General features: G+C 41.5%; 1 protein-coding gene across 1 annotated transcript in view; it reads left to right on the top strand.

The window, feature by feature from the left end:
- Nucleotides 1-12,006, top strand: part of FREM1 (FRAS1 related extracellular matrix 1) — a 375,192-nt gene that overhangs the window by 301,200 nt on the left and 61,986 nt on the right. The window contains exon 30 of the mRNA XM_069765123.1: nt 446-595. Coding sequence (XP_069621224.1) covers nt 446-595 — 150 coding nt within the window. The remainder of the gene's footprint in view (nt 1-445; nt 596-12,006) is intronic.

The following is a 12,006-nucleotide window of genomic DNA, read 5'->3' as shown; positions in this document are numbered from 1 at the left end:
ATTTGGTGCTGTGTAACAAAAATGTTCTTATTCTGTGACCTTATAAAGACAGATTAGGAAAATAATAAGCGCAGAATGTATAAATAAGTCCATAAGTCTTCAGCTCACGGACTGAATTGTAACTAGTGACAGCATGCAATGCTCACCAGCATCTTGTCAGTTCAGTGAGTCAATGGCTGGACCACAGCACTTTTCATCAACCTCTATGTCACTTTATTATGCCTTACGTAGCATGTAAATAGTTAAATGGGACCCACCACGGGCTTCTGCAGGCGTATTCTGTGACATGAGATAACAGCAGGAATGCAATCAGATTTTTGCAAGCGCAATGGCATCCATCGTCTCTTCCCATCTAACTGCAGACATGCTAATTAATATATTTCCCTATCACCAGGTTGTTTGAAACAGTAATTAAAAGAGTAATTGAAATGTTTACTTGTTGTAGGAGTGTCAACCAAGACTTGGAATATAGCAATTACCCAGGATGGATTGGAAGAGGACGATGAGACCTTTGAAGTGATTCTAAATTCTCCCGTGAATGCAGTTCTTGGCACTAATACAAGGGCTGTAGTGAAAATTGTGGACCCCAGAGGAGGTATTCTTTTTGATCTCCATCTTAAAGTCTGGAACACTCTTTGTTGAAATTCTACCCCCTATTCAGTAACAAAATGTCACCAGTAATGATAACCTTCATAAAAAATTAGGTGTTTCTTTTTAATTGTGCCTACTATTATGCTATAGACATCTGTACAGTCTATTAGATAAAACCGCTATGTTTATGTGTATGTGACTCCAGCATGTAGCGTTGTCAGGTATAAACTTTATTTGTATAAGAATTATTAAGCTAAATTGAAGGGAAATGTACATTACATAGGTGTGTGGTGCACTATAAGCATTTCTGTACCATGGTGAAAAAAATGATAAAATGGAGGATAGATTTGGTGTGATTACATTATTCTTAACGACTTGCAGAGCACCAAACATTTAGCAATTTCAGGAAGGGTTCCCACATACCTCGGCAAAGACATTTTACTAAGTTCTTAAATCTTGGAGTCGGCAGTTGAACAGAAACTATGCAGCTGCAGGAGGCAGCCTTTCTCCCCATAGAGAAGTCCGAGACTGGTTATTTCACAGTGCTGAATTAGTATACAGATAAAGAGCAACTGAACCGCTTGCTCCTCCCGTCTTAACCACCTTGTGATTGCCAGGCGCCGGCAAATCAGCTTTACAGTGTACTCAGGAGGCTGAATTCGTATGAAACGGTATCACAAGGGCAATGCTGGGGTCTTAAATGATCTGGGGCCCAAGCCCCTTGCGATATGTCTTTCCATATGCTCCCCAAAATAGTATACAGCTCTGGCAAAAATTAAGAGACCACGACATCAAATCCCTGTCATGGGCAGCCCAATCTCCAGACCTGAAACCCATTGAAAACCGCTGTAATGTAATCAAGAGGATGATGGATAGTCACAAGCCATCAAACAAAGGAGAACTGCTGAAATTTTTGTGCCAGGAGCAGTGTGAAAGACTGGTGGAAAGCATGTCAAGACGCATGAAAGCTGTGATTAAAAATCATGGTTGTTCCACAAAATATTGATTTCCGAACTTTTCCTGAGGTAAAACATTAGTATTGCTGTTTCTAAATGATTATGAACTTGTTTACTTTGCATTATTTGAGGTCTGAAAGCAGTGGGGGTTTTTTTTGTAATTTTTGACCATTTCTCCTTTTCAGAAAAAAAATACTAAATTTATTGCTTGCAAATTCGGAGACATGTTGTCAGTAGTTTATAGAAAAAGTCAAACGGTGCTCCCTCCCTTCTGAGCCCTGCCATGCCCCCAAACAGTGGCTTTTCCCCGCATATAGAGTATCGGCGCACTCAGGAGAAATTGCATAACAAATTTTGTGGTCCATTTTCTCCTGATACCCTTGTGAAAATAAAACAAAATGTGGTTCCAAAGTAATATTCATTTTTTTTCTTCCACATTGCTTTAGTTCTCGTGAAGCACCTGAAGGGTTTATAAGTTTCTTTAATGTGGTTTTGCGAACCTTGTAGGGTGCAGTTTTTATAATGATGTCACTTTTGGGTATTTTCTGTTTTATTGACCCCCCCAAAGTCACTTCAAATGTGAGGTGGTTCCTAAAAAAATGGTTTTGCAAATTTTGTTGGAAAAATGAGAAATCGCTGGTCAAAGATTAACCCTTATAACATCAGAATAAAAAAAAAATTTGCTTCCAAAATTGTGCTGATGTAAAGTAGACATGTGGGAAATATTATTTATTAAATATTTTGTGTGACAATACTCTCTGATTTAAGGGCATAAAAATTTTCAAAATTTTCGCCATATTTCCGTTTTTTACATAAATAAATGCAAGTCATATCAAAGAAATTTTACCACTAACATGAAGTGCAATATGTTACGAAAAAAAATTCTCAGAATCCGTGGGATCCGTTGAAGCGTTCCAGAGTTATAACCACATAAAGGGATAGTGGTCAGAATTGTAAAAATTGGCTTGGTCATTAAGCACAAAATTGTCTCTGTCGCTAAGGGGTTAATCCATTGACTCACCACCAGTGATGTCCCTTTGATCGGTTGTCCACCCTCCTGTTTCTTGACCTATTCAGCTCAAGCCATCAAGACTTTTTCATGCTTGGCTCATCTCTGAAGAATGTAACACACACTTTTGGTTCATCACTTTTCCAGCACCCTGCTCAGTTTTCCCTGTAAACACAAATTTTTGGCTATGACTAGGGTTGAGCTAAACGGATCGTTCATTTTCAAAAGTCGCCGACTTTTGGCAAAGTCGGGTTTCATGAAACCCGACCCGATCCCTGTGTGGGGTCAGCCATGCGGTACGCGACTTTCGCGCCAAAGTCGCGTTTCAGCCAATGAAGGGGCGTGGGCAGAGTGATGACATAGGTCTTAGGGGCGTGGACGCCTATCGCCATGTTGTCGCTTGTGCGCTGTAGCGATTTGCACTGTGTAACACCAGCTTTTCAATTCAGGGACGGACGGAGAGGAGAGAGAGAGAGAGAGAGAGAGAGAGAGAGAGAGAGAAAGAGAGAGAGAGAGAGAGAGAAAAAAAAAAAATAAAAATAATAATAATCCCATTGGCTTTGCATTGGGTTTCGTGTTTCGGTCGATCCTCGACTTTTCGCCATAATCGGCCGATTTCACTCGACTCTACTTTTGAGATAGTCGGGTTTCGCGAAACCCGGCTCGACCCTAAAAAAGTCAAGGTCGCTCAACCCTAGCTATGACTATCCAAAGTGCACTAGAAAGTACTGAAGCCCTTTTGCAACAAGTACTTTTTTTTTCCTCATAGTCTGTATCCTTGCTAGCAGGGCCCTCATTCCTTTTAGTATCTGTTTTGGTCTGTGTTTATTGTTATGCTGTAATGTCTTTTGTCTGAACAAGTCCCCTCTAAAATGTAAAGTGCTGCGGAATGTGTTGGAGCTATATAAATAAAAAATATTATTATTATTATTATTATTATTATTAATCTTGATGCACAATACTGAAAGGTGCACAAACTGCTGTATAGTAGACATTGAGGTGTGATTGAGGATCAATTCTTGCCATGTGTCTGAGAAAGATACAGAAAAACAAGCATGTAAAGATAGGTTCACACACATACAGTGGGGCAAAAAAGTATTTAGTCAGTCAGCAATAGTGCAAGTTCCACCACTTAAAAAGATGAGAGGCGTCTGTAATTTACATCATAGGTAGACCTCAACTATGGGAGACAAACTGAGAAAAAAAAATCCAGAAAATCACATTGTCTGTTTTTTTTAACATTTTATTTGCATATTATGGTGGAAAATAAGTATTTGGTCAGAAACAAAATTTCATCTCAATACTTTGTAATATATCCTTTGTTGGCAATGACAGAGGTCAAACGTTTTCTGTAAGTCTTCACAAGGTTGCCACACACTGTTGGTATGTTGGCCCATTCCTCCATGCAGATCTCCTCTAGAGCAGTGATGTTTTTGGCTTTTCGCTTGGCAACACGGACTCTCACCTCCCTCCTAAGGTTTTCTATAGGGTTGAGATCTGGAGACTGGCTAGGCCACTCCAAGACCTTGAAATGCTTCTTACGAAGCCACTCCTTCGTTGCCCTGGCGGTGTGCTTTGGATCATTGTCATGTTGAAAGACCCAGCCACGTTTCATCTTCAATGCCCTTGCTGATGGAAGGAGGTTTGCACTCAAAATCTCACGATACATGGCCCCATTCATTCTTTCATGTACCCGGATCAGTCGTCCTGGCCCCTTTGCAGAGAAACAGCCCCAAAGCATGATGTTTCCACCACCATGCTTTACAGTAGGTATGGTGTTTGATGGATGCAACTCAGTATTCTTTTTCCTCCAAACACGACAAGTTGTGTTTCTACCAAACAGTTCCAGTTTGGTTTCATCAGACCATAGGACATTCTCCCAAAACTCCTCTGGATCATCCAAATGCTCTCTAGCAAACTTCAGACGGGCCCGGACATGTACTGGCTTAAGCAGTGGGACACGTCTGGCACTGCAGGATCTGAGTCCATGGTGGCGTAGTGTGTTACTTATGGTAGGCCTTGTTACATTGGTCGCAGCTCTCTGCAGTTCATTCACTAGGTCCCCCCGCGTGGTTCTGGGATTTTTGCTCACCGTTCATGTGATCATTCTGACCCCACGGGGTGGGATTTTGCGTGGAGCCCCAGATCGAGGGAGATTATCAGTGGTCTTGTATGTCTTCCATTTTCTAATTATTGCTCCCACTGTTGATTTCTTCACTCCAAGCTGGTTGGCTATTGCAGATTCAGTCTTCCCAGCCTGGTGCAGGGCTACAATTTTGTTTCTGGTGTCCTTTGACAGCTCTTTGGTCTTCACCATAGTGGAGTTTGGAGTCAGACTGTTTGAGGGTGTGCACAGGTGTCTTTTTATACTGATAACAAGTTTAAACAGCTGCCATTACTACAGGTAATGAGTGGAGGAAAGAGGAGACTCTTAAAGAAGAAGTTACAGGTCTGTGAGAGCCAGAAATCTTGATTGTTTGTTTCTGACCAAATACTTATTTTCCACCATAATATGCAAATAAAATGATAAAAAAACAGACAATGTGATTTTCTGGATTTTTTTTTCTCAGTTTGTCTCCCATAGTTGAGGTCTACCTATGATGTAAATTACAGACGCCTCTCATCTTTTTAAGTGGTGGAACTTGCACTATTGCTGACTGACTAAATACTTTTTTGCCCCACTGTATAGTGGTGAACAGAACATACACTTTCCGTCAGAATCACTGAAAAGAAACCTGGACATAACCAAGATGGAGCCATCCACTATTATGAGGCTGACGCGGTCATTGTTGACACTATTTGGCTTGCAGCCTGGCAGTGTTCGTCTTTTATAGACATGCACAAAAATATGGTCTTCCACTTCTTTGCGCATATATAAATAAGACGATGTTAGGGCACAGTAGCAGTGAGATTACTCAGATCCCGCCGCTGCCACCTATTTGTCAGAGAAATTGGGCAGATCCCACTGCTGCCACCAATTTGTCAAGAACCAACAATCCTTTGCACCCAATTGTCAGGAAAATGTAGCAATTGACAGACGAGTGATGGACGAGGCCACAGCTGTTTTTGCTACTAGGCCAGTTATTAGGGAACTCACAGTGAACATATAGTATAAACACATCCGATTCCAATTCACGGAATATATTTACACACATGGTCAAAATTGTTGGTACCCGTCATTTAATGACAGGAAATCCCACAATGGTCACAGAAATAACTTGAATCTGACAAAAGTAATAATAAATTAAAAATCTATGACAATGAACAAATGAAAGTCAGACTTTGCTTTTCAACCATGCTTCCACAGAATTAAAAAAAAAAAAACTCATGAAATAGGCCTGGACAGAAATTATGGTAACCCTGAAAATAATGTGATAAAAGGGACATTTTAAATCAAAGTGTGTCTACTAATTAGCATCACAGGTGTCTACAATCTTGGAATCAGTGACTGGGCCTGTATATAGGGCTACAGATACTCACTGTGCTGTTTGGTGACATGGTGTGTATCCCACTCAACATGGACCAGAGGAATCAAAGGAAAGAGTTGTTTCAGGAGATTAGAAAGAAAATTATAGATAAACATGTTAAAGGTAAAAGTTATAAAACCATCTCCAAGCAGCTTGATGTTCCTGTAACTACAGTTGCACATATTATTCAGAAATTTAAGAACCATGGGACTGTAGCCAACCTCCCTGTACGAGGCTGCAGGAGGAAAATTGATAACAAATCAAAGAGACGGATAATACGAATGGTAACAAAAGAGCCCAGAAAAACTTCTAAACAGATTAAAGGTGAACTTCAAGCTCAAGGAACATCAGTGTCAGACCTGAGCCAAAGTGGACTTCATGGAGAGATAACCAAGAAGGACACCATTGTTGAAAAAAAATCGAAAAAAAAAAGACTGGAATTTGCCAATCTACATGTTGACAAGCCACAAAGCTTCTGGGAGAATATCCTATGGACAGATTAGACAAAAATTGAACTTTTTGGCAAGGCACATTAGCTCTATGTTCACAGATGGAAAAATGAAGCATATCAAAAAAAGAACACTGTCCCTGTGAAACATGGAGGAGGCTCTGTTATGTTCTGGGGCTGCTTTGCTGCATCTGGCACAGGGTGTCTAGAATCTGTGCAGGGTACAATGAAATCTCAAGATTATCAAGGGATTCTAAGGAGAAATGTGCTGCCCAGTGTCATAAAGCTTGGTCTCATTCGCAGGTCATGGCTCTTGCAACAGGATAATGATCCAAAACACACAGCTAAAAACACCCAAGAATGGCTAAGAGGAAAACACTGGATGATTTCTGAAGTGGCCATTAGCCTTGACCTAAATCCTATTGAGCATCTTTGGTAAGAGGTGAAACATGCCATCTGGAAAAGGCAACCTTCAAACACGAGACAACTGGAGCAGTTTGCTCTTGGGGAGTGGGCCAAAATACCTGTTGAGAGCTGCAGAAGTCTCATTGACAGTTACAGGAATCATGTGATTGCCTCAAAAGGTTGTGCAGCAATATGTTAAGTTAAGGGTACCATCATTTCTGTCCAGGCCTATTTCATGAGTTTTATATTTTTCAAGTTCTGTGGAAGCATGGTTGAAAAGCAATGTTTGACTTTCATTTGTTTATTGTCATAGATTTTTTAATTATTCTTACTTTTGTGAGATTCAAGTTATTTTTGTGACCATTTTTCTGTCATTAAACAAGCGGTTCCAACAATTTTGACCACGTGTGTATACCCCTATACGGTCACTGACAAACTCCACAATAACAAAGCAACTAGCTGCCACCACATTAGTTTATACAGGCCAATTGGACACCAGTTAGAGGTAGCATATTGATGCAGGAATGCGGTTTATAGAGCAAGAGCAACAAAGCTATTAAATTTAATATATTTAAAGAGAATCCCCCCCTCCCTCGGGATGTATATGACCTATTAAGATGAGCATACAGGTAATAGAAATGTAAAACTAGTCCAACCTGTATGCCTCATATTAATGGTCTTGTTGGGGAGAAATGTTATATTCGGTCTTTATGCTAATGATTTTTTCCAGGTTCCAGGGTGTGCGGTATCTGGAAGAATTCCCTGCCTCCTGTCTTCATTGTAATATTACCCCCTCCAATGCATGTCCGTTATGGCCCCCAGAATCCTGCGCCTGCTCCCCTCACTCCTTCAGAAATACTTTCCTCATCCTCCTTTCTGTAGGCACTGCATTTAGATATCTTCTGCTCAGGCACCGGCGAGTCAGTGTCACCTCCGGTGTGGGCCCCGGTAATATGCTCTCCCCACTTCCTCCCTGCACAGTCATCGCTAGGAACCATGTGCCCATAATAATAGGTCATATACATCATGGGGTGTGACAGATTCCATTTAATCCAAAAAATAGGGAGTGTTTTTAAAAATATACAAAGTTATTACAAAATGGACAGAGCAATACAGTATGCACAATTACATAAAATAAAATGGATAAACAGAAGAAATGTACTGAACTTGATGTCCCTGGATTGGCCCTGACTGTTATGAAGGGGAGCTCTTTGTTTTTGGGAGGTAATGGTAGAGAACTACAGTGAGCTGTATCTCCCAGGACTGACTATGATTATGGTCCAGCATGAAAAAGGAACAGCATCCAATCCAGGTGATGAAAAAATTCACAACAAACTTTATTCTGCCACAAAGACCTGTATTGGTCGAAAAGTTGCATCTTGGTAGAATAAAGTTTGTTGTGAATTTTTTCATCACCTGGATTGGATGCTGTTCCTTTTTTGTGCTGGACTCTTCTGTTTCCAATTTGGTCGTTGGACTGGAGTGGCATCCTAACATTGATGTGCTGTCTGCTGCTTTCTACCTTCATTGGACTATTACTATGGTTCAGCTTTTGCTTTCATTAACACAAGTCATGGCCACATACCTCTCCTCCAGTGACTTATAAAAGGGCTTGTCATGAAATCTGCTGATCTAGAGCTTTAGAAAATTATGGAATCCCTAACTTTTACAATATCTTTGCCCTAGGAGATTCCAGGTGGGAGATATTAATGCCATATTTCCTATCATGATTTCATCTTTCAATAGATAGGAAACATGGCATAGATATAGTACATCCATCTGACCAATATTAATTTGGAGGTGCTGCCATGACCGCCCAGTAATGTAGGACAATGCGTTCGATTCAGCACTTCGTCATGACTCCAAAAATATGTCTCTCATATCTGTCATATCAATGCCGATCATAAAAACCTCAACATTCATACTGGAGCCTGAACTCTCGCAGTCTGTTCTCTGCAGTCAAAGTGTGAACCGAAAATCGAAAAGTGCACTGATATTAGCAGTGGTTTGTGGCCATTTGCAGTTGTAATGCATTTAAGAACCGCAATTCAATCACAATGGAGTGTGGCCCAGGCAGCCTAGGAGTGAGCTCACTGCCAATCGGGTGATGGGGCCTGTTTATAGTTTGTGGTCTCACCTAAATTGGTGGCTTTGCCTTATTGTTGTACTTGAACGGTTCTCCAGGTAACTCATAGCTTATGGTGCCTCTCTTTTGACTCCTGCCACTTTCTGCTAACTTCTCCTCTGCTCTATTTTGATGTTGACATCTTTCATTCTTTTTCAGTTTGTCTTCTTTCACTGTTCTTCATGCTCTACTTTTTCCATATTGCCAAGCCCTTAAATATTCCTCAGGTTCTTGGCTCATGCTCATGGACTGAGCAGTCCCAATAGATGGGACAAATCCATTGTTTTGCCTACTATTCTCTGCTCATCTATGAACCATTATTAGCTTCCCTACTTTTATCCAAGGCAGCTCCTAGCTACACGGACCGCAGCACCACTATGTACGTAATGCAGCGCTTGTGCACCACATGCGATCTGAGAGCACCTGTGGGGTGGTACTACTCACCAACACAGCACTGCACCACAGTTATAATAGTACAAGCTTTATTTAACATATTAGATTGTGGCACTAGCAAGATGCTACTTTAAATTTCGTAATATTAAAATTCTCTCTAACGGTCTTTTTTTACCTTATGGGTGACACAGTGTGGGGAGACGAAAAAAAAAGGATAAACTATATAAAAGAAACAAAGTATAAAAAGAGTCACCACTAGTCAAGATTCATGTTCTAGCCCTCCCCAGTGAAAATAAAGAGCTATATTTCCTATGTATAAAAATGATTTTAATAGAAATGGAGACACAAGTAAAAATGTTATTTATGTTCAATATTTGGTTAGTATTTTACCTCAGTATTTGTAGGCCAAAACCAGGAGTGGGTGATAAATACAGAAGTCGTGACGTGTTTCTATTATACTTTTCCTCTAATTGTTCCACTCCTGGTTTTGGCTTACAAATACTGAGGTAAAATACTGACCAAATGCTGAACTCCTTAGCAGCATGATATGCATCATGTGATGACTCAGCGTTTAATCTTAATTATCCAGATGTCTATTTTCAGTAAGCCAGAAGGCATAGACTGTTATCTTTATGTTGACTTTTGAATTTATGTGTTTGTTATCTGATTGGTCAAGAAACACAGACTATTGTTCATACAAGCCAGAATGTGACTCTGGAGTTGCAGTTTATTGGAACATATTGTGTTGTTAGCCTGGATGAAGGAGATGCAGGGTAATTGAACAATAGATGTGTGATAATATGCTGATTGACTATTGTGTGGCACTCTGTGGCTTGTTAACCTGCAGAGCAAGAGGATACACAGATGACAAAATGACCTCCAGCAGGACACAAATGTGTATGTGTCTGCACAAATGGTTAGAAACCGACTGCATGAGGATGGTCTGAGTGCCCGACGTCCACAGATGGGGGTTGTGCTCACAGTCCAACAAAGTGCAGGATGCTTGGCATTTGCCACAGAACACCAGGATTGGCAAATTCGCCACTGGTGCCCTGTGCTCTTCACAGATGAAAGCAGGTTCACACTGAGCACAGGTGACAGACGTGACAAAGTCTGAAGATGCCGTCGAGAGCGATATGCTGCCTGCAACATCCTTAAGCATGAATGGTTTGGCAGTGGGTCAGTAATGTTGTGGGGTGGCATTTCTATGGAGGGCCGCACAGCCCTCCATTTGCGCTCGCCAGAGGTAGCCTGACTGCCATTAGGTACCAAGATGAGATCCTCAGACCCCTTGTGAGACCATATGTTGGTGCGGTTGGCCCTGGGTTCCTCCTAATGCAGGACAATGCCAGGCCTCATGTGGCTGGAGTGTGTCAGCAGTTCCTGCAAGATGAAGGCATTGAAGCTATGGAATGGCCCGCCCATTCCCCAGACCTGAATCCGATTGAACAAATTTGGGACATCATGTCTCGCACCATCCACCAACGTCACATTGCACCACAGACTATCCAGGAGTTGGCGGATGCTTTAGTCTAGGTCTGAGGAGATCCCTCAGAAGACCATCCGCCACCTCATCAGGAGCATGCCCAGACGTTGTAGGGAGGTCATACAGGCACGTGGAGGCCCCACACACTACTAAGCATCATTTTCTTGTCTTGAGTCATTTCCACTGAAGTTGATCAGCCTGTAACTTCATTTTCTACTTTGATTTTAAGCATCATTCCAACTCGAGACCTCCGTGGGATACTAGTTGTGATTTACGTTGATAATTTTTAGGTTTTATTGTTCTCAACACATTCCACTATGTAATGAATAAAGATTTACAACTGGAAAATTTCATTCAGTGATATATAGGATTTTGGATTTTAGTGTTCCCTTTATTTTTTTAGCAGTGTATATAAAAGGGGATATGCTTCTGTAACAAGAGATAAAGAGAACCAGAGACTTTACAAAACCACAGCCAGGAACACGCTACAGCAGCAGCCAGGACATCATGGCTCCATCATGAGGGACACAGATTTGACATTCTATAGGATGGCTCTTTAGGGGACCAAGGCCCCGGCAGAAAGAATACAGATTTGATACATTGACCATCGCCGAAAGATTAGACACGTTTAGGGAAGCCAGGATTTGGAACCACCAGTTACCAGAGCCCCATGGATACATTTGTGAAAGCCAGGATTGGGACCCACCGAACCTGAGTCCATGGAGATGTTCGGCGAAGCCAGGTTGTGACCCTCTGGTCACCTGGCCTCGTACCTCAAAGGACTGTCAGCTTCCTAAGCTTGCTGTTACCTCCTTTCTGTGCATGCCACAAGATGGAGTAGTCGGCCCTGGAAGTCGCAGCTGCTTTAATCCCAGTGAGTCAGCGGAAGGGTGAGACTCTGTCATTTTGCACCATCTTGGGTATTTTGCTGGGACTATTCTATGTGTTATTGTCTGTTCGTGGTTTAATAAAGTATTGCAATACAGTTTTACCCTGTGTTATCTGAGTAGTATTATGTCCATGGTAAAAGGAGAGTGAGTCTTCAATGGTATGATCCCTGGTCTATGGGTTTTCAGGCCAGTTGACTAGAGCATCCACAGACCCCCATGTCTCCACACATCACATA

This window comes from Ranitomeya imitator, chromosome 1, assembly GCF_032444005.1.
Source record: "Ranitomeya imitator isolate aRanImi1 chromosome 1, aRanImi1.pri, whole genome shotgun sequence".
Classification (NCBI taxonomy): Eukaryota; Metazoa; Chordata; class Amphibia; order Anura; family Dendrobatidae; genus Ranitomeya; species Ranitomeya imitator.
The sequence above is the reverse complement of the archived record's forward strand: the minus strand, read 5'-3'. Positions and strand labels throughout refer to the sequence as shown.